General features: G+C 48.2%; 1 protein-coding gene across 3 annotated transcripts in view; it reads left to right on the top strand.

The window, feature by feature from the left end:
* The window catches only part of TTBK1 (tau tubulin kinase 1), a 291,426-nt gene that overhangs the window by 214,050 nt on the left and 54,184 nt on the right, over positions 1 to 23,192 (top strand). For all 3 annotated transcript variants that reach the window (XM_059720348.1, XM_059720349.1, XM_019476573.2), the window contains 3 exons: positions 6,455 to 6,674; positions 11,249 to 11,424; positions 21,729 to 22,287. In XM_059720348.1, the coding sequence (XP_059576331.1) occupies positions 6,455 to 6,674; positions 11,249 to 11,424; positions 21,729 to 22,287 (955 nt within the window). The remainder of the gene's footprint in view (positions 1 to 6,454; positions 6,675 to 11,248; positions 11,425 to 21,728; positions 22,288 to 23,192) is intronic.

The raw sequence follows: 23,192 nt of genomic DNA, 5'->3' as shown, positions 1-23,192 counted from the left end.
TCAGAGGTCCATCTGAGGCATTTTCTTATGATTTGACATTGTTTGGACTTGATAAATGGAATCAATTCATGTGACCGTGTCTCAAACTAATCTTGGTTTCATCTGACTTGTTTATGGAATATAGAGTTAGTGCTAGGGATGCGCTGATAGAAATTTTGGGGGCTGATACCGATAGCTGATATTTAAGGAGGCATATTGGCCAATACCAGTACGATATCTGGTACAGTTGCCATCAGATGGTAAGTCTGTTGTGGTGGAAGGGTGGGGGTAGGGTAGGGTCATGGGGGGGCAGATGAATGCCCCCTGTGGTGAGGGAGGGGGCAGGGGCAGGCACTGCCCAGCCGGGGGGGGGGCGGGGGTCGCAGGATGGAGCTGCGGCTTGTGGGGTGGGGGCAGCTTCTGTTGCTGCTTGCATCCTGGGAGGGCAGGGGCGGAGAGGCATGCGCAGGCTACAGCTGCGAGGTGGAGCTGGAGCCAGCACTACGTGTGGCTTTTCTGGCCAGGGGCTGGGTTTGGAGCAGGCTACAGCAGCACTGGGAGGAGGCTGCAGCCACCCCAAATTTCACTGCAGCTCTGCTCCCAGCCCCACGCTGCTGCCTGCCACCTGGCACAGCCCTGACTTTTCCTGGTACTTGGGTGGAGGTGGGGTGTTCAGCCAGGGCTGTGCCGGGTGGTTAGCAGTGGTGTGGGGCTGGGAGCAGAGCTGCAGCAAAATTTGGGGTGGCTGCAGCCTCCTCCCAGTGCTGCTGTAGCCTGCTCCAAACCCAGCCCCTGGCCAGAAAAGCCACACGTAGTGCTGGCTCCAGCTCCACCTCGCAGCTGTAGCCTGCGCATGCCTCTCCGCCCCTGCCCTCCCAGGATGCAAGCAGCAACAGAAGCTGCCCCCACCCCACAAGCCGTGGCTCCATCCTGAGACCCCCGCCCCCCCCCGGCTGGGCAGTGCCGCACACTCCTTCCCTCCCCCTCCCCTTCCGACTTACCAGCTGGAGGCAGCTTTCCATGCTGCAGGCTCTGCTCCATGCTGTCCTGCGGCTGGGAGCAGCACGGGCACTTATTGGGCATATTTTCAATTCCATCAGGTCAATATCGAATATAGACAATGTTCTTTATATCGGTACAGATATGATATTGGACTAATGGATCAGTGCACCTCTAGTTAGCAGTAACATAAATCACTTTTGGAGGCTTCCCCACTACTCTGCTGCAGTCTTGAACACAGGCAACTCTGAAACAGCATCCTTCAGAACCTTCAAAAACTGAAAAAAATTGTGATGTTCAGATATATTGGTGATGTTGTGGGTGGGCAAAATACAGCCCATGGGCCAGTTGCAGCCTGTGGTGGGATTCTATCCAACCTGTCATGGGTCTCTTGCCTTCTCTCCTCCCCTCCCCCCCTGGCCCAGGCATGGTGGGCAGCCCAGGCCATGGCACATGTTGGGTTCTGCTGTCCCTCAGCATGGAGCTGCCACCTGGTGCAGCCTACCCTGTCCCTGCATGCCAGGAGCTGTAGTCTGCAGGGCTGGGCAGCATGGTGGCAGAGTGTCCAGGCTTGGCTTGGAGCAGCATGGAGCAGTCCAGCATGGGCCCTGCATGGGCCAGTTGAGGTTCTCTGGGAAGGATCTCAAGCAGCTAGCCCTCTCTCCCATAAGGGTCTGCCTCTTGGGCCCCTCCAAATGTTGTTCCCACTCTCGGAGCTTGTGGACCACATAGATGGCCTCAAATGTCCTCAGATGTGCCTTGGCCACATGCTCCCCACTGGGGCCTTTACTCTCACACATACTCTGGGCTCTTTGCCCCTCATTAGGCTCCTTGCCCCTCACACTCTGCCCCCTCACTGTACCACTGCTCTGCCCCCTCATGGGAGCTTCTGGGCCTTATGCTCATTGGGCCTCAGGTGTCTATCAATGTGCCTGGACCCCTAACTTGGTCTATGGCCCACTCAGGCCTCAGGTGTCTATCAATGTGCCTGGACCTCACTTGTATTCAGGCCTCCTACTAGACCTCACTCTCTTAGGTTTTGGGCCTTAGGCCCTCCTGGCCCCAGTGCTGTCACCCAAGCCTGGTGCTTTTCTCTCGGGGCGTGCTCCCCTAGCCTTTCCCATCCACAGGGTCACCTACAAGGCAGTGGGGGCTGAGGCTTTCCGGTGCCTCATACTCGCCTTTCACTAAGGAGGCACAAGTGTGGCATTTCCTAGAGACTGCCCTTCCACAGGCAGCCCCACCACGCCATCCAACCTCAGCAGGGCATAGTTTTAGGTCCTTCACCAGGACCACTGCAGGCCTCTCTGCCTTGGTCCTTCTCCTCTCTCACTGGGCTCCTTGATGTTCTTCCTGGGCTGCTCACTCCTGACCGCTCTGTTCCAGCCTCCACCTCATAACATGACACCCTGTTGCTGGCCCCATCTCTCTCTCAGGCCCCTTACAGGATACCTCCCATCTGGTGGTTGGCTGAGCTTCAGTCTCCATCCTTTCAGACTGGTTGCTGATCAACCACCTTACTCTTTCACTGGTGGTCTCTCCCTTAAGAGACCTTTGCTGACTTGAGCCTGGCCGCACTCTCTGGCCAGTTGGGGTGCAAGGGCTTTTTGCCTTCCTGGCCTGCTCCATGTGTTGGGCATACTTGCCCTTTGGCCACTCGGGCCCTGGCCCCAGCTTGGGCTGGTGGAAAGCCCTGGGTCAGTCCACAAACCGCTGACCCTTTCACTCAATAGGGGTCCCCACTGGGCCCTTCCATAAATCATTCATCTCACACCAGGCTTGCCTGCAGCCTTATAGATCTTAGGCAAAGCAGCGCTTTACTTCACTGGGCTCATCTGAATCCCTCCAGAGACCCCTCCAGATTCAGCTCCACTCGCTGGGTTTCCCTAGGCCTTTCCTCAGTAGCTCATGCTCTCAACAATTCTAATCAGGGCTTACCCAGCCTCTCTGTAGGCCCACAAACTCTAAGCCCTTCTTCTCAGGCTGGCTTGTGTGTTCTCTAGGCCCTTAAATATCCAGTCTCTCTCTCACTAGGCCATCCTGGCCTCTTTCTTGGCCCTCTGTATACACAGACCCTTGCTATAGGCTGGCCTTTCCACAGTCTGAGGCACTCAGCCCCTTTCCCAGGGCTCTGGACTCCCCTGGGTCCCTAGAAGCCTCTTTCTTTCCCATAGTTCTTACCCTAAACTCCAGGTGTTCTGGGAGCAGCAGTTCTCTGGCCAGGTGATGTTCATTCTTTCATTTCTCAGTTGCAATTGTTGGCTGTGCTCTCAGGGCGTGGTCTTATACCCAAGCTGCCCAGTCCTTTGCCAGTCAGACAACCTTATTTATCAACGTGCTGGGACTATGGAACATATCAACCCGGAATATGTATTATGTGGTTCAGAATAATAAATATGCTTCCTGTGTTAGGGTTCTTCACTTTCCAAATATTGTTCAGTTCCTACTCTTTAAATAAATTTGCTAGCCTTTCAGATGCCTTCCTTTGCACAACTGTCAACTGTCTTGACCAGATTCATGATCTTCCCACCCAAGGTAACTTTCCCCTTCCTAAAAATAAAAATAATTGACCCTGGTTGGAAGCATATACAGTAGCTGTTGTTAATTTTCCTTTTAGATGTGTTTTGATCGGAATATCCCTATTTTCTTCATCTACCATCCTGTTTTATAAGAGAAAAGGGATACATGTAGCTATTAACATTGCCAGCTATTCCCTATTTGACTGCCCTGGGAAGCAATGTAGTTGTTCTGAGATTTTTCAGAGACAGCCTGCAAATGGATTTCTTGCAAAAGCACAATATTAAGTCTAGCTTTTTATTTCTTGCAAAATCCATATTCTTTTAACAGGACTAGTCAGCCCTTTAATATTTACAGAAATAATTTTATGGGCTCTCCCATTCCTCTACAGTGTACTAGTTTGTGTTTTTTCATAGTTTTTGTTTTCTGAATAAAATTCCACTTTCAAAGTTGGCACACACAAACTCAGCTAGCAGATACATTAGCTGAAACTGCCTTTATCTCTTCACAGTATAAAAAAATAAAAAATATCTAGGTTATGTTTTGGTCTACTTAATACAACTATATAGGTTTCCCTCGATTTATGCAGTGGATGCATTCCTGCAAAACTGCATAAATCGAATTTGCATAAAGGGAATCCAGTTTAGAATGTAACAAATAGGGATACATTCCCATAGTGGTAAGGGAGGGAGGGAGTGAGGCTGGGGAGAGGGGTGCAGTGCAGCACAGCCCAGCGGCTGCAAGCAGGCGGTGTTGGCTGCTCCCGGGGCTGCAGCAGGGGCAGCATTGGGCTCTTCTTGGTGGTGAGGGTGGGCGGAAGCCTGCAGTGGGACAAGAGCAGGTTGGGGCCAGCAGCTGCTGTAAGCTGAGACCGGCACTGGCAATGGACTCTTCCCAGTGCTCAGGGTGGGCCACGGCAATGGGACGGGGGCTGCTGCCACCCCAAAATTTGCCATAGCCCCCCCAACCTGCCTTCCCAGTGCCACAACCGAGCTCCAGGAACAACTCGGTGCTGCTGCTGGCCCCAGCCTGATCTCATCCCACTGCAGGCTGTCACCTGCCCTGAGTGCCAGGAAGAGCCTGGGGCCCGTGGCTGCTGGCCCCAGCCTGCAGCTGGACAAGAGCAGGCTGCCACCAGCAGGAGGGACCCGTGCCCCTCAGATCTGTGCATGGGGCGGGGCCTGTGCACTGCCCACTTCAGGCTCATGCTCTTCACCTTGCTGCCCTCCCCCGGCGCTTCTGCAGCCTGGCGTCTGAGACCCAGAGCCATGCAAGAAGCAGCCCCCACCTCCCTCCAAAGCCCTCAGCAGGTAGGCAGCAGGGGAACCTGAGCTCCACTCTGTTGCAAGCAGCCTCCACCTCCTGCCAGGGGCAGGGGACTGTGGACCTGGGTCCCTGGCCCGGTAGCCCTGGATGCTAGGAGCTGCCTCCGGCAGGGCTGGGGAAGTAGGAGCTCTGTGTGTGTGTGGGGGGCAGGTTGTGTGGAAGAGTGAAGGGCAGGAGCAAGGCTGGGGGCTTGTGGGGGGGAGTGAAGGGTACCAGCAGGGCCAGGAGGGGCTGTGGGAAGGAAATAAGGGGCACCAGCAGGGCTGTGGGGCTGTGGATGGGGAGTGAGGGGCACCAGTAGGGCTGGGGTGCTCTGGGTGGGGAGTGAGGGGCACCAGCAGGACTGGGGAGGCTGGAGGGGGCTTTCATTTTAATCATGGATTTTGGGGGTTTTATCAGAGAATTTGTGCTTTTTTATCAGGGAAAATCAGGATCCCTGTTTATAACAAATATCAACACTTCTTCCAAAGTACCCTAATCTTCAGACTTTCTGTCATTATCAGGTGTGTTCTAGGCTCTCTGGCACCACTCTTATCAATCAACCTTAACAATCAATTTTAAGAGCCTTGTCACAAATTCACCTGCAACAGTGCCAATCATTGCAAGGTTTTGATGTTTTACAGTCAGGATATGTTAAGGTGATAATCCTTGCCTGAAAGGGAACAATGCTGCAATGCTAAGTGGGCTTTTAATATGTGCTAAACCATTGGAACATTTGGCTGCTTATGTTTTAACTGTACTTAGTATGTGTTAAGTTGAACATGTGACACTGCCTTAACCCTCTGCTATCTGCGAAGTTGACTTTCACAGGCACCCTGGTGGTCAGCCTTTGGTGAAGCCTGCTTTGGTCAAAGAATTGTATATGTATTGATCACTGCTTTTATTAATCAATACTCCAGCAAGACTTACAGTGTTGTCATGTCCTTCAGGCTGCTTGCAGACGTAAAAACCAAAATAAAACCATGCTTTACTTTAAACTTGGCATGCTCCCATGCCAAGCTCAGCACATGCCCAGAAGAGGTAGCATATTGGTTCAGCCTGGATCTGTAGCATCTGTATATGTTTTTTTGCCACTTTTATTTAATAGCTGATTGAATAAGAAACTGCAGAGTTGGGTTGAACTAACTTGCTGATTCTTCAGGTAAACTGCATTTTTTCCATGTCTGCAAGCTGCCTCAGTGCTTTTGAGAGGGTTGACAAAATTGGATAAAAGAATCCTTAGTTACATTATGCTGCATAAAATGTATAAACATTGTCAAGTCCCATTCACTTGGTCTAGGAAACATGTTCCCCTCAGGGCATGATGTCCCATAATTTTCCTTTCTTGGCAATCTAGTTTCTTTCTTTGAAGTAGAGATTCTCAGCCTGAAGTGATGGCCTTTGAAGAGCTTTGAAGAGCCCAAGGGGACATCTGTCCTTTCTCTGTGGTTAGAGGGGGAGGTGTGGAGGAAGGGAGCTCTAAATCTTTTTTCTGTAGAAGCATTGGGTGCTGGTCTCGAACAAGGTGAGGTTCCTGCTCCAAATTGCCTGAAAGTCTGATTTGGGATGCTGCAGTATTTTTGTGCTTTAGAGTAAGGGATTTGGTTCTTAAAATGAGCATAGCTGATGTTTTTGCTTGTTGTCTTTCCCTTAGAGTTGTTAATGTTACTCCAGTCCCTGGAGACTTGCTTCGAGAGAACACTGAGGATGTCTTACAGGGTGAACACCTGAGTGACCAAGAGAATGCTCCCCCCATTCTGCCTGGCCGGCCAGCAGAAGGTCTGGGACAGGCTCCAAACATCGCCTTCAATGAGGCTGAAGTTTGGGAGGAGACAGATGTGAACCGCAACAAACTCAGGATCAGCATCAGCAAAGTAAAGAACCTTTTTTCTTATTTGACAAGCAGGACTCTTCTCAGGGATAAAAGCTTAAAACATTCACCAGTTGTGAGGCAGAAGGGGGCTAGGTAAGATCATCTAGTGTGGCCTCCTGCAGGACACAGGCCAGAGGGATTTTCTCTGTGACTCCTGAATGAGGGAAGGGGGAGAGAATTCAGCTTCCAACATGAGCAACACTACTGAGTTCAACAGTGTGTTGAACAGAGGGGCTCTTTTAGGTAACCCATGATACGTAGGCATGGAAGATATGCCTCACTTACAAAAAACAAATAAAGTCCTTTACTAAACAGGGAAGCTAATTATGGATGATGTAGAGAAGGCTAAAATGTTTAAGGTTTTTAGTCTTCACCAAAAGGTCAGCTGTTAGATGATGAGCACAAGTAACATCAAGAAGAGGGGAGTTTATATTCTCAAGTCTACAGTAGGAAATAACCAGTTAGATAACTTAGCAACTTAAAATCAGTAGGGTCTGATGAATTTCATTCAAGAGTATTCAAGACATTAGCTAAAATAATTGCTGAAACATTAACTTATCTTTGAAAACTCACGGAAGTCAAACTCATGGAGGTTAAGTGAGGTCCCAGAGACCTGGAAAAGGAAAAATACTTCTGTCTGGGATGGGTTAGACAGGGATGGTGCTGTCTTGAGTAGAGATTTGGACTAAATGACCTCTGGAGATCCCTTCCAGCTGTACTTTTTATGATTATATATGCAAATGTAACAGTACTTCACCCCCTGGCTAATGTTCTTTTGTTTATACATCTAAGGATCACATTAGCCCTTTTAGCCACAGTGGGTGCGTCTACATGTGATGCTACTTCACTGTAGCGACACACTATGGAGACATAGCTCGTTGCTACAGTGATGTAGTATTGGTGGGCACAAACCGTGATGCAGACACTCATTGTAGCAATGAGCCCCCCACTATGTTGCATTGCTATGGTGATATTTTGCACTACTAAAAATAATTGTGCTCCATCATTTAGTACTTCCTAAAGCAGTACTAAATGATGGTGCAGTACAATTGTGCCATGTGGGGCATGTGTAGATGCGCCCAGTGTGGCTAAGGATGTTTAGTAAGATGTATCGAGAGCTCCTGTTCAGTTAGCTTCCATGATCACTACCTTTCAGAATACATTCTCCTATCCTATAACTGTAACACCAGTCTTGGTTGTTTGAAGTCTGACTCCATTGGAAACATGCTGACTGGATGATGATGATGATTTGCTGCTGCTACTGATGTTTCCATATAAACATTTAATTTTGAGTTCTTTTAATTACTTGGAGCATAATCCAATGTGTATGTACTATTAATTGGACCAGGGAGTATCTTATCTAATTATTTTAAAACTATTGAATGCAAGTTATTTGGACTTTGGTGTTACCTTTATAAAATGGGACATATTGAAAATATGATCATCCACTTGAGAGGGGCTTTTCCCCCAACATATACAAAATAGACTATTATGGAAGCCAGGCAACACAAAATCGATATCTCCTACTTCTAAAATCCATGTCTGCTTTTCTGTCCCTGATACCCACCAGGTATAATGTGGGTTTTTTTCTCAGACAAAAGAGACACCTGAGAGTCTGTTGCAACAGGGCAGTGAACTCCATGGTTTTCCTTCTGGACCTTCTGTGAATTTATATATAAATTATTCCTCACAATCAGGAGGGTGAGCCACTGCTGTTGTTTTTGTATCCCAATCTAGTCTGCTCCAGATCTTTCCACTTCTTGTTCTACACCATCTCTGTCATATGATCCTCTCTCTCTGTCCATAAAGCTCAGGCTTTCAATGGACATATCTACACATTGCTGTACGGCAAAGTTGTTACTGCACCGTGCTTTAGTACTTCCTTTTGGAAGTGCATCTTCCACTATACAGGTGACACATGCTTAAATTTCCCTGCTACGTCACTGTGGTAACATGCTATTAAGTGGGGAGCATGCCACTATGGTGACGTAGCTAGTGATCACATGTAGACCTGCATGATTGCTACATCACCGTAGCGCTCCGTACAGTGATGTAGTGTGTTGTTATGTTGCCATAGAGTGACATGTAGCCATGCCCAGAATGTCATATCTCAGTTGTCACCCAGTGGATTAGAAACTGGACAACCCTATTCTACTTGATGGACCACACTGATTCTTAGCTCCTGCCAAAGAAGCCCCCTCTCACAGGCATGTGATGTAGGCAGCACTGGTGGAAAGAAAGTCTGTGTGACAAAGTGATTATTCCTACCCCACTGAGTTTTGCTCCCTCAGGTGCTGCAGGTTTTTTCAAATCAAGTTCACGGCCAAATACATGAAGCTACAGTAGATTAAGTTGAAGAAGAATGGACTGGGACTTGCAAGCTACCACAGTGTTTTTAAATATGCACAAGCTTGCTTAGTTCTTTGCAGAAGCTTCACAGCCTTATGCCTGATGCTAAATAAATCAGCCTAATTCTGATGGAGAGCCCTTTAAGAAGACTCTAGCTCTGCTGGATGAGAACATCAATAGAAGGCTCAACTGATCAGCAGTGAAACTGAATGTTTATCCGGATTTGAGAAATATACAGGGGGGCGTGCCTACCCGTGCATTAATGAGCCTTTTCTAATGTCCCTTAAATTTAGTACCTCCAACATAAGGTACTAAATGAATGCGCATTAGGCTGTGCTAATGTGCAGTAGTGCATTTGCATGCTTTTTTTAGTGACGCTTAATGCACAGTAGACTATTTTACTTCTTATTAGTGCAACATCACAGTGTTTTACTTGATGCTTTAATGCACAGTAAAATAGTCTACTGCACATTAAAGTGCCTGTGTAGACGCACCCAGGGTATTGTCAAAGTGGAAGACTAAATCTAAATACCCTGTCTATCAGATATAGAGCACATGGATGGGTGTGTCCTGCACCTAGATGCCTGCCTAGTGAGCTAGGAAGGTATATAACACCTGCCACCCTTAGTTACTTTGACTGGGAAAGAGTTTTTTGGTCACTCAGTGGGGTGCTGTCCCAGAACCCTGCTCCAGATCCTTAGCTTTCATGTCAGTTACGCTTAGGATGTATCACTTACATCAGAAGGGTATGCAAAAATATGTTCAAACTATAGCTACCAACAGTTTTTATTATCAGATGATTTTCTCACTCAGTAACCCTTGTATAAGCAAGTAGAGTTTATCTCCACAACAGCTATTTTGGAACTACTATTCCAGAGTAGGTCCATGTTTGGATCCTAAACTTAGAACAAGTTTTCACCTGTGGGATTGAGAAGCTAGGAGGTATATAGAAATAGCTGAGGGCCCTGGCACATGTTATATTTAAGACATGATTAAGGTGTTATTTGTACCATAAGTAATAAGATGATTACACATTAAAGCTAATTTATGGTGTGTGACTATAACAATCGAGCCACAAACATATTCCGTATATAATGTGTAACATTTTTGTGCCTCTTCTGTATTATGCCTTAAAGTGAATGTGTGACATGTTGGGGCTGACCCATGACAAATCCCCAGACTCAGTTCAGTGTGGAGATCCAGCATAGGGCAGCCCCAAGGCCAGACCATCTGCTGTCTATTAGTGAGATCAGGCTGGGGGCAACATTGACTCCTAGATGTGGCACCACTGTCCGATTAGTAGAGGTAGAAGAGCAGGGTGCCAAAATGGAGTGTCTCCCTGACCTGGGGCTCACTGTACCCTGGGCCTTTACAAAACCACTGAGGTAGATTCCCCAGGTTTTCCCAGGCTTTCTTTTTGGGGACTTTAAACCTCCTGCCCAGCAGCTCTAGCCATTCTGCCTAGTGTAGGGGATAGAAGGCTCCCAGGTGGGTTTAAAGTCGCCAGTGTGATAAACTCACAGGTGGGTTTAAAGTCACCAGTGGCTCCCCCACTTCCTAAGCTGGAAGCCTCTGATTCCATCCACCAAGTGTCCCAGCCAGATCTGTGGAGTGTGGGGTTTTGACAACCAGTTTATTGTTGTCCCAGCCAGGGCAGCCCTGGTCTCATACCAGATCACCAGGCTGATTGTCAGTCTGGCTGATTGTCAGTATGGCCCCAGTGCTCAGTGGAGCTGGTTTGAGTCCCTGCTAGGTTCCTGGGGCCAGCTGATAAACATCTGATTATTGGCCAGGCTGGACCTGTGGGTACTCCTCTTTCAACTTGCCTGTGCAGGAGGAGCCTGGGATTATGATTCGGGGCTCCCCCTGCACTGGCAAGTATTAATGGCATGATTTGGATCTGATTCTTGATTCCAGTTGCACCTTTTGCCATGAGGCATGGCAGGAAGTATGATTGGTGGGATTGAGGATCAAATCCTATCATGCCATTAAATGAGCATGTGCCAGGGGCCTAAATCACATCACTCCTTAATCCAGAATAATGTTTCAGAGCCAAGAAGCTCTTTCTGTCCTCCAAGTACAGTCAAGGAGGTCATGAGATTATATCTATGACAATATCCTGAAGGTATGACATAGGAAAGAATAAAGTGGAGAATGACAGTCACAGATGGGTGACCAGTATCTGTAATAAGATACTTGATTTTCTCTGGGTTTTCTCCCATACAGACTCACTGCATGGTAGATGAGGAACAGAGAAGTGGCGTTTGCCCCAGCTCCCCAATCCGAGTCCCTCCAGAATCTCCAACTGCTCAAGTACGCTCTTTGAGATACCGTCGTGTAAACAGCCCTGAGTCAGAGCGTGTGTCCACAGCTGATGGGAAAGCAGATCTGCATGAGAGAAGGTATGCTCACCCTCTATGACCTCCACTGCTGCTTTTTGTAGTGCTCTAAATGTTGGCAATCAGGGCCAAAATCTTTCTGAGTGTAACAAGCAGGTGCTGTGGCTTGGAGGGGGCACTGTGACGCGGAACTAGTGGTGCCAGGTGATGGCAGCAGGACAGAACCTATCCCTGCCATGCCCTGCTCTTTCCACTGCCTGCCCTCTCCCCATTCCCCACTGAGGCTGCTCCTGTAGGGTCTCATTCACCAGCAACAATGCCCATGACTCTTCTTGTGGCACCTCAGGGTGCAGCAGCACCACAGTCGAGAATCATTGGTGTAGGGCCTTGCTGTGCTTACCCAATTCATGGTAACAATTGCCTAGTCTGGCTTGAAGCCAGTCTTCAACTATTAGAGACCTGATGTGGGGACAGCTTACCCACCTCTGCTGTTTTTGTCATAGGACATTCCCTCTTTCAGTATCTAAGATGGATGATGCTCACTGAACAGACAGTTGTTCAATGTTTTTTGAGATGTAAGAGTTTTTCCCTTAATCCTTGCAGCTGCCCCTCCTCTTGCTTTCATCTCCTCTTCACCTGCTCCCTCTGGAATACTCATGAATCTCATAAAATGTTATCATCCATATGTGACCTCTTTATCCCTGTTCTGTCTGACTCATGGCTTTCACCAAGGCCTGAATAAGACCCAGCACTTCCTCTGTTCCCACTGTCTCTGGTGACATCCTTGTTTTGTCTCTCCCCTAGCCTGGAGACCTCCTTAGAGAGACAAGGGCATATATATATAGGCCTATTCATCCTGCTCCTATATTTTCTTTCTTCCTCCTCCTCCTCTGAAAATCACACCATCTGACTTGTTTTTCTTTTCCCTACCTGTATGGCTACCCTTTGTTCTCTGCCCGACTTCCCCTGCTTTGAAAGTGTCCAAAGGCAGGTGACAAAAATGATAAGGGCTTAGAAGGCAAGACATATGAGGACAAGGTGAAAGAAATAAGCATGTTCAGCTTGCAGAAAAAGCAGTTAAGGAGGGAATGATATCAGGTTTCACATATCTGAGGGGTTGGCATAAACAAGAGGGAGAACAAGTTTTCTCCCTTGCTGCAGAGAGTAGGATGTGTAGCAATGGCTTGAAGTTGCAGCAGAGTAGGTTTAGATTGCATAACAGGAAAACTTCACTGATTGAACGTTGGGACAATGGAATAGACTGCCTAGAAAAGTCATGGGATCTCCTTTATTTAAGTTTTTCAAGAATATACTGGGTAAGCAGTGGTTAGGGATAATCTAGGAGTATCTATGCCTGGAGTGTGCAGTGAAAAAGAAGAGTCAGGAGCCCAGGAGACCCACCATGATTTCATGCCCATGACTCTTCTTGTGGCACCTCAGGGTGCAGCAGCACCACAGTTGAGAATCATTGGTGTAGGGCCTTGCTGTGCTTATCCAATTCATGGTATATCATTGAAAAACATCAGTAAAGGAGATCCCATGATTTTCCCATATGATTTCTGGGAGATCACAAGAAGCTCTCCATTCTAGAGCAGATGGATACTGGGGAAGACCATGCTCAGCAGCTCTACAACCCTCTTAGTTATGAATGAAAAGTAAGTAGCTGAGCAATTTATGGTGGAGAAACAGAAAGAGGAGTTCTCACTGTTCAGTAAGAGAGTGTAATGTGTGCAGTTCTGCTTGCTGTTTCCGGTCTACAGGGCAGAATGGAGGGTGTTTGGTTTTTCCCATGTTTCGGGGCTTTTCTGGTTGCCACAGACTGGGAAAGAATTTTATTCTCTCTCCTATTGTTGCAGGTGTCAGGGTTTATTTAGCTTTCTGGGTTTTGGTTTTGAGGGGTTTTTTGCCTTCCTCAGAACCATTGGATGTTGGCTGCATCCAAAGCTGGGGATTTTGATGAGGGTGTGCTGATGCTCCTCCTGAGACTTAAAAACCCCAGAATTTTCTGGATAGATGGTCTTTCTTCTCTTCTCAGGGTCAGACTGATTGCTACATTTGGGCTGAGGAAGGAATCTTACCTCATAGCTAGATTGGCATGGACTGTGTGGGGTTTGCCTTCCTCTGCACCCAGAGTCATGGCCCTCTTCCTTGAGCATCTTTTAACAATTACTTCCTGTCCTTGCAGTGGCAGGGCAGTTAAATTAGGGAGACAAGGCAATGTTACTGTGGCAAGCTAGGAGATTTTTTATGTTTTATGGCATCACATCCTGTAGTTTTGTGAGAAGATCAGTAACCAAAATTTTAAAAGTAGATTAGATAAAGCACTTGCCTTGAATGATTTAGATAGGAATGATCCTGCCTCAGGCAGGGGTTTAGAATAGATTACTTCCTGAGGTATCTTCAAGCCCTACTTCTCTATGATTCTATTTTAGCCACTGTGCAAAGGAATCACCTTAGCAGAAGCTCCACCACCCCAAGGACTTTTCTCCACTACAAATCCCCACTCCCTCTTTGGCTCTACCATCTCCCTAGTTACCAGCTGTCACGGCGCGGGGTCCTGCAGGATGGCCATGATCTCCCCAAGGCCCCCTTCCTGTGCCAAGTTGGCCCAAAGGGCACCCTCAATTCTCGCCCGCCACATCTTTGTTGGTAAATATATTAGGGAGGATGCCTTTACATCTTCTTGGACACGGTTTTGCTGTACTTTGGCCCTGCGGGCTCCTGGACCCCTTGTGGGTCCGGTTCTGCAATGGGTGTTTCGGGGCACCCTAGCCTTATGGGCTATGTGTGGCTCCAACCACCCCTTTACCACTCCCCAAGCCTCGCAGATGGAACTGACCTTGTTCGGTCTGGGCCTTGCTCTAATGTGGCCCCTTGGTCCTCCCCGGGCTCTCCACAGCCCTGTCTCGCACTATGCCTTCTCTGGCACCCAGGCTCTCCGCGGCCCTGTCTCGCACTGTGCCCTCTCTGGTGCCTGGGCTCTCCGTGGCCCCCATCTCGCACTGCGCCTTCACTGGTGCCTGGGCTCTCCGCAGCCCGCAAAATTCTGCACCCTCTCTGGCACCGGGGTCGGTGCACCCCCAAATGCTGCACCCTCTCTGGTGCCGGGGTCCCCACACTGCCGTGGGTCCCCTATGAGGCCTCCTCCATCCCCTAATAGCCTCACCCAAGCCACTGGTGTTATACAATAATAAATCAAACACAAGCCCCTGGGCTGTAACATAAACTCAAGCTGCCCGGCTATAACGTCATTCAAACCCTACCAGAGAATACTCCATCCCACAACAGTATCAAGAGCTGCTCGTGCAGTCAGGCCTCTCCCCTTTGTTTGCTCAGGTGGAGCTCCTTCCCCTTTGGCTGGCAGGAGGGAACTGCCATCCTGGCCTCAGCCCTGGGGCTTATATGCGAGCCAAGCTCTGCCCCTTCCAGTCAGCTGACCACTGGCAGGTGTGGGCCACTAGCTCACTCTGGTTGCCCGGGTAACCAGCAGCTGGGTCTCCTCACTCACTGCTAGGGCTCTTTCCCTAGCAGTTTCCCCTCTTTAAAGGAGCAGGGCACCTAAGTGCTCTGCGACACCAGCATGTCACCTTCACTCACGCTGAACACACATGTAGCAGAGAGATAGCTATCTCTTACTCCCTCCTTCATCTCTCCTTATCTTCATCTAGTTGCCTACTAATTTCAGAGAGAAAATGGACAAGAATCAAGTGGAACCCCATATCTCTATCCCTCTTCATGGTACTTTTCCTTGTGGTATCTCCTCACCTTCTCCCCAGTCCCAGTCACTGAGATCAACTTCTTATCTTCTCTCTTCCTATAAGACCTGCCTCCTGTCCCCACAACTCTGTCCTCCCAAAGCAAGCATGGTTCAAGCCCTTTGGTCTTGAAAAAAACTCCATGCCCCTCAGTGAGTACCATCTGTTCTCTTGTCAGGTCAAATGTGCTGTTCATAACCACTGTCTCAGGTTCCTTTCCTCCTGATAGCCTAAATCCTCTTCATTTGATAGGTGTCTCTGCAGCCCATTAAGCTTGCTCTAATCAGAGTCTCTCATGGTCTTCTTGACCTGAGCTCAGGGGTAGTTCTCCATACTCCCATCTTGAGATCTTGCCTTCGCTCTGCCTCTGTGACTATGCCCTCTTGTGGTCCTCCCCCTTCCTCTCTTAGTTATTCCTTCAATGAGTTTCTTTCATTCTCATTCCAGACTATGATGAAGGCCTCACAGGACTTTCTCCTGGGCTCCTCCTTTTCAGTCCTCAGATTGTATTGACCACCATGTACCTAACCCTCTGCTTGGGTCCCATCTCTGTACTTCCACATTGATCAGCCAGTTTCCCCCTCTGCAGCTGTGCACATGTCTTACATCATGGCTGTAGAGCACTTTCAGGGATCCGCTGAAAGTTACACATGTAACTTGTGTAAGCACCCTTAATTTCAAGGTCTAGCACCACCACTGACTATAAAGAAACCAATGGTTTGTTGATTAGGTCAGATTACTGAAATATATTTTATACCAAAACACATTTTATATTGAATACCACGTTTCATATTAGCATTCCTTCCCTGGAGATCTTCAAAAGATAACTGGATGCACACCTCACTGGGGTCATCTGAGCTCAGCAGTCTTTCCTGCCTTAGAACAGGGGGCCTGGACCTGGTGATCTTGTGAGGTCCCTTCCAGCCCCTAACTTCTATGAATCTATGAATACATGTGATAAAATGAACAAAGACTTGTCATTGGCTTTTGATAAAGTCCAAACATGATGGTAGTACAATTTGTGGAGATACCTGTGCATGTAGAAACAGCCTACCCCAAAACAAACCAGTGGAGATTGAGGTGCCTCGTGACAAAATGAGCCTGAAGGAAAGGGTATGGGAGTGGGACTGGCAAGATGGGCTGGGGTCAATGCAGCAGGTGTAGGAGCTGAGGGTGGAGAGCAGAAGATAGACCTTCTTCAGATACATGGGGAGTCGGAAGAAGAACGAAGGCAACATTGGACCCCCACTAAACCAAATGGGGCAGCTGACAACTGACACTCAGGAAAAAGCTAATCTGCTTAATGATTACTTTGCTTTGGTTTTCTACCAGCCCAAATCGACCACTCTGCCTAACATGGTGTGGGATGACCAAGGTGAGGGTGAATACATGTCCACTAGGACTGTGTGAAATGGCAGAGTTCCATTTTGACCAGTGTTTTGACGTTTCACCAGAACAGTGTTCCGTTTCGAATTTTGTTTTGATTTGAAACAGCTGTTCTGTTCTGTTCCATTCCATCAAAACAGGGTTGAAACAGCAAAACAGTTTTGACATTTTGCCTATAGGATATAATGGGGAAGGACAAACAGCCTATAACTTTGTCACTTCTGGCTTGTGATAAAACTTGGATAAAACTTGCAGGCATGCTAGATAGGATAACGAGTTAATGAGCAAGGATTAACATTTACCAAACCATAGACTAAGGAGAGGAAAGAATCAATACAGAGCTGGGAACTGCTTCTGCCCCAAGACAGACACAGTCAGTTGTACAAGCACCCATGTCATGAGTTTTGCCTGTCAGCTGCTAGGGGTGCAGGGCCCTAGAACCCCCCTGCACCTATCTCCTTAATAGCTGGCAGACTTTGTGGCCACAGCAGGGCCTAGCAGCCAGGCCTGCCGTAGTTTCCCCCTCTCCCTCCCCCGTCCGTGCCCCAAGACAAACACACTTGCACAAGCACCCATGACATGAGTTTTGCCTGTCAGCAGCTAGAGGTGCAGGGCCCCAGAACCCAGAAACCCCTGTACCTATCTCCTTGACAGCTGGCAGGCTTTGTGGCCTCAGCAGGGGCTAGCAGGCCTGCAGCTTTCACCCTACTGCACCTTAACACACACAGTGTCACCCACATAACAAGTTTTGCTTGTCTGCAGCTTGAGGTCCAGTTTCCGCCAAACCCCTGCACCTATCTCGTTGAAACTTGGCAGGCCTTGTGGCCTCTGCAGGGGACAGCATGGCTGTAGTTTTGACCACACTGTGGCTTAACACGTACACGACACAAATTTTTCTTTCATAATTTTGGGGTGCTGTTTCCCCAACCCCCCCGCATCTATCTCCTTGAGACTTGGCAGGCTTTATGCTCTCAGAAGGGGCTACCATTTCTGCAAGTGTCATCCAAATCAGGCCAGAAATGAAAAAGTTATAGGCTGTTTTGTCCTTCCCCATTATAGCCTATGGTTGGATGTCGAAACAGCATCGAAACAGTGAAATGTTTCGACTTGCCTTGTTTTTTTTCAAGGCTGTTTCACCTATATCTGTTCCATTTCGATTTTGCTGTATCAACCTTGAAACAGGTCAAAACAGTATCGAAACAAAGCTGGTGGCAAAATGTCACACAGCCCTAATGCCCACCATTAGCGTAGATCTTGTGAGGGAACACCTTAAGAGTCTGGACACCCACAAATCTGCTGGTCCAGATAGATTTCACCCAAGAGTGCTAAAGGAACTGGTAGACATCATAGCACGGCCACTGGCAAGGATATTTAAGAACTTGTGGCTTTTGGACAAAGTACCTGAAGATTGGAAGAGGGCCAGCGTGGTGCCTATCTTCAAGAAAGGGAGGAAAGAAGTTCTGGGAAACTATGGACCAATCAGTTTGACTTCAATTCCTGGAAAGATCTTGGAAAAATTATCAAAGAAACCATTCTTGACAGGCTAATAGAAGGCAACATTCTGAGGGATAGCCAGCATGGGTTTGTTGTGGGTAGGTCTTGCCTGACCAATCTCATTTCTTTCTATGACCAGGTGACGCATCACCTGGACAAAGGGGAAGTGGATGATATATATTTGGACTTTAAAAAAGCCTTTGACCTGGTGTCCCATGAAGTCCTCATGGAAAAATTGCGCAACTGCGGCCTTGATTACCCTACAGTCCAATGGCCGGGGAACTGGCTTCGAGGTCAGACCCAGAGAGTGGTAGTCTACAGAACCAAATCAACATGGCTCTCAGTGACCAGTGGTGTCCCCCAAGGCTCCGTTCTCGGACCTGTACTCTTTAACGTCTTTATAAACGATCTGGACTCTGGTGTCAGAAGCAGACTGGCTAAGTTCACTGACAACACCAAACTTTGGGGAAGAGCATTCACACTTGGGGATAGGCTGGTGATCCAGGCTACCCTCGATAGGCTTGCAAGGTGGGCGGATGTAAACCTGATGGCATTCAATACGAAGAAATGCAAGGTGTTCCACCTCAGGAAAAAACCCTGCATCATACTTACAGGCTTGGCAGTGCTACATTCACTAGCACCATGGCTAAAAGAGACTTGGGGGTCACAACTGACCACAAAATGAACATGAGCCACCAATGCGATACTGCAGCCAGCAAAGCAAACTAAACTCTGGCTTGCATCTACCAATGCTTTTCAAGCAAGACCCAGGAAGTCATCCTCCCGCTGTACTCAGCCTTAATGAGGTTGCAGCTGGAGTACTGAATCCAATTCTGGGCTCCACAATTCAGAAGGGGCATGGAGAAGCTTGAAAGAGTCCAGAGGAGAGCCACATGCATGATCAGAGGTCAAGAGAACAGGCCTTATGAAAAGAGGCTGAGAGCCATGGGACTCTTCAGCCTGGAGAAATGTAGGCTCAGGGGTGACTTGGTGGTAACCTATAAGTACATAAGGAGTGTGCATTAGGATCTGGGAGAATGCCTGCTCACCAGAGCATCCCAAGGAATAACAAGGTCCAGTGGTCACAAACTCCTGCAAGATCATTTTAGGCTGGAAAAACTTCACTACTGTCTGATCCCCTAAGGCCTGGAATAGACCCCTCAGAAGTGGTGCAAGCACCTACTTTGGAAACTTTCAAGAAACAGTTGGATGGTTATCTTGCTGGGATCCTTTGACCCTAGCTGACTTCCTGCCCCTTGGCCAGGGGGCTGGACTCGATGATCTTATGAGGTTCCTTCCGGCCCTAATGTCTATGAAATCTATAAACCTCATTGCCCATTCTGGGAGTAGAAGAAGAAAATGGGAGGTCCTAGAGCATGGGTTTTCAAACTTTTTCAACAAGTGTACCCCTTCTGTACTCAAAGTTCAAAGTTTCAGCTCATGTACCCCTTTATATTTTTTTCTTGGTTTTTTTTGAGGGAGGGGAAGATCGAGGCCCTGTGGCGAGGGAGGGAGTAGGGCAGGGGCAGGCGCTGCTCAGCCGGGGTGGGCTGGGGCATGGGACAGAGCCACGAACAGCTGTGTGCACCCTGGGAGGGCATGGGGGTCGTGTGCCCCCAGATCTGCATGTGGGACACTGCAGCCACCCCAGAATTCACTGTAGGCCCCCCAGCCCTCCTCCCAGCGCCACCACCGCCCACTCCGAGCACAGTCCAGCCCAGACCCCAGCCAGGAAGAGCCTGGTGTGGCCCTAGCCACAGCCTGCCTTGTGTGCAGATCTGGGGGCACATGTGCTTCATGGCCTCCTGGGGTGTGCACAGTGGTAGGAGCCACCCCCCCCCGGCAAGGCTCAGTTCTGCACCCCGGCCCTGGCTAGGCAGCCGCTGCCTCAGCCCAACTCCCTCCCCCAACAACAAACTTACCAGCCAGACCTAGCTGCTCTCCACATGGCCAGGCTGTGCTCCTGTACAGCTGCACTGTAGCATCGTGCACATGTGTGGAGTTCTGCATACTCCCTGTGACCCTTTTAAGTACCCCTAGGGATATGCATACCCCAGGTTGACAACCATTGCTAGAGGATCAAATCAGTTTCTTTTTACAACCCCATTCCCTTGCTTGTTGACTTTCATAGTGTAAATGCTTTGGGGAGGGAGTCTGTATTGTATCTCCGTCATCCCTGCCACTGGTCTTGGCTCAAATTTCTAAGCACTACTCTAATATAAACAGAAATTTTAAGCATTCCATCCATTCCCTATTGAAGTTTTCTACTAGGGAGCATCAGATATCTTCAACTGCAAGATTTTGCAGGGGTGAATTGTAAGAGTGGATGTTAAAAGCCAGGCCCTGAGCTTACACTATATAAACCTGCTTTGTTTCTGCCTTGTGAGACTTGTGCATGTGACTCTCTGGGTCTCCTTTGTTTTGGTGGTCTGAGCATCTTCTAGGGTATCATTTTCCCTTACTCCTTTTCCCTTACTCTGGGTGTAGGTATCTGTCATCTGCCCAGCCCTCCTTTTGGCTTCTGACACTCATTGTAGCAATGAGACCCCCACTATGTTGCATTGCTATGGTGATGTTTTGTGGGCAGTCCCTGACAGGCGGTTGTGGTCTGTGACAGTGACTCACTGTGCCTTCAAGGCCTTAACCTTTATGTAGCACTGGTGCACTGATTGTCTGTGCCCGTGCTCCCACAAACAGTCCAACAGCCCCTTTTAAATGTGGGTGTTGGAGTGCCCACCCCACACAAACTGGCTGAGGACCTCAGCCTCACCCCACAGCGTAATCAGGTCTGCAGTCTCCACTTAGGACCAGTTGGGGTCCTAGTAGGTCATGTCTAGCATTGGGGATGATGCCAGCATGTCTCCCTTGACAGCTCATTGCCTCTGCATGGCAGTTCTGGTGATGCTAGGCCTGGGCAGCTGTCTGCAGCACCCAGCACAGGGGCATGGTGCAGGACTGGCAGGCGTACAGCAAGGCAGTGCCAGAGAGAAGCTGCAGAATCAGGGCAGGCTGCTGTGGGTTGCCTGTGGCCCTCCTGTTGGCTTCTGATTTTCTGTCTGTTCATTTCATCATCCCAAATGCCTGCTTTATTTGCTCTAGTTGTAGTTTGCATATGTGCAGTACTGAGCCCTACCCTGCATTTAGATATTTGAAGATGGCTTACATATCAGATAGGATTAATATCATGCACCTGCACTTTCACTTTTTCTTGGAACCAGTTCTGCCTGTGGAGCTCTCCAGTTAAAGCCTATGGAGCTCTCCAGTTTGAAATGAGCAAAAAGCATTCCAGTTATCTTCAAAGCACTTCTTTAGTCTGGACTGAAGATCAAATGATCAGTGTACAGGAAACTGTGTACCTGACAGAACTGTGCAGAGAGAGAGTAACCTGGAGAATGTTTCCCTATGTTCTCCCCAGAAGGAAGAAGTACTCTGGAGTCAGAAACTCACTGTGCTCCCCAATCCTCTCGTGTAGTAATGTACAAAAAGAAGAAATACTGATACTGGTCTATTCTGAACAGGTCAGGATGGGATTTCATTGCATAATTATAGGTTTTAAACATTGAAATGTTTTGGTTTAGAATTAGGCTTGTATTTTTAAGTGAGTTAGACAAGGATTCAGAGGGATTGTTCAAGTTTTCTATGAGACCATCCCAGTTTCCTCTTGGTTCTTGTAATATTTAATCTTGGGTAGAAACCTTACTGGTTTTTAAGAGCTTTTTTTCTTGTTTTCAGATCTCGAGTGGATTTACCTGGTTCTCCTTCACGACTAGTCTGTTCCTCCCAGCCAGCGCAGATGCTATCCATTGACACTGGCCAAGCAGACCGGCAGGCAAGTGGTAGGATGGATGTTTCTGCGTCAGTAGAACATGAAGCCCTCAGCAATGCTTTCCGCTCAGTGCCCCTGGCAGAGGAGGAGGATTTTGATAGTAAAGAGTGGGTTATCATTGACAAGGAGACTGAGCTGAAGGACTTTCACCCAGGTGCTGAGCCCAGTACTTCGGGAACTACTGATGAAGAACCTGAGGAGCTGAGACCCATTGAAGAGGGTGAGGAGAGGAGGCGCTTGAGCACAGAAGCTGTGGTCAGGCCAAAGATCCATGAAGGGAAAACACGGAGTATGCAGCCTGTGACTGAGGAGGACAGTTCACACAGGCACGAAGGACTCTCTCAAACAGTGTCTGACAGTAAACATGAACAGCAGCCTGGAAGTCCTGCTCAGTCCCCACTACACATAGCACCAGCTATCCGACAGCGGAGGCGGGAATCCGAGCCCACTGGTCCACAGAGACAGGTAAGCTGTGCAAAAGAACCCCGGCTCATCCATTTTACTTTGGTTTTTGGCTCTGCTATGTCCACATTTTGTCTATGATAGAGAATTTTGCCATTCTCAACTCTGATGCCCTTGGGAAATGTTCCACACTTGCAGATGCTTTAAACTTTTAGATGTGCTTCTTAATATCAGACCAGGGCTAAGCACATCTTGTTACCAACTGCACCCACACTGGAGTTATTGGTACTGTTTCAGTGCATGTGTAAGCAAAGAGTGCGTACATAGTGGCACCTTTTCATTAAACCTTCCCGTTGCATTCCTGTAATTTCTTGGCAATAACTTAGGCAGTGCAGAGCACCAGGAATGCTCTCCCAGTTCTCTGCATGCTTGAGAGCAGTATAGGTGGTGCCAATTGATGTCACTACCTGCTGTTTTTTGGGAAGATCTGGGGGAATACAGGGCACAAAACAGCTCATTAGAAATGAATCTTATTTTAAACACAGAATTTTTAACTTCACAGTTAGAAACATCTAGTAACTCAAATCAATATGCATGTATATGCATGCATATACCACAAAATTTACTTCAATCACCTTCATTACTATTATTTTGTGTCTATCTGGAGAAGTGTTCATTAAGGGCCAGATTCTATTCCATCTATTAGGTGCTGTAAGTGGACTTAGGCACCTAAGTTCAATTCTGTGCCACCCTGTTTCTGTCCCTTAGTGTAGATGTCAGGTGGTTCCTCCCCAGTGTGTTACACAAATGAATGCATTAATGGATTTTCAGGTCCTTGAACAGGATGGAATAGAATTGCACTTGGCCAGCTCTACTTAGATACCTAAAATGGAGTAGACTCTGTCATTAAACGCTGTGCTTTTTTCAGATGATCAGGGAGGGACTGCCCCTGTACCACAAGGTGTTCA

This window comes from Alligator mississippiensis, chromosome 1, assembly GCF_030867095.1.
Source record: "Alligator mississippiensis isolate rAllMis1 chromosome 1, rAllMis1, whole genome shotgun sequence".
Classification (NCBI taxonomy): domain Eukaryota; kingdom Metazoa; phylum Chordata; order Crocodylia; family Alligatoridae; genus Alligator; species Alligator mississippiensis.
This window is presented reverse-complemented; position numbering and strand designations above follow the sequence as displayed.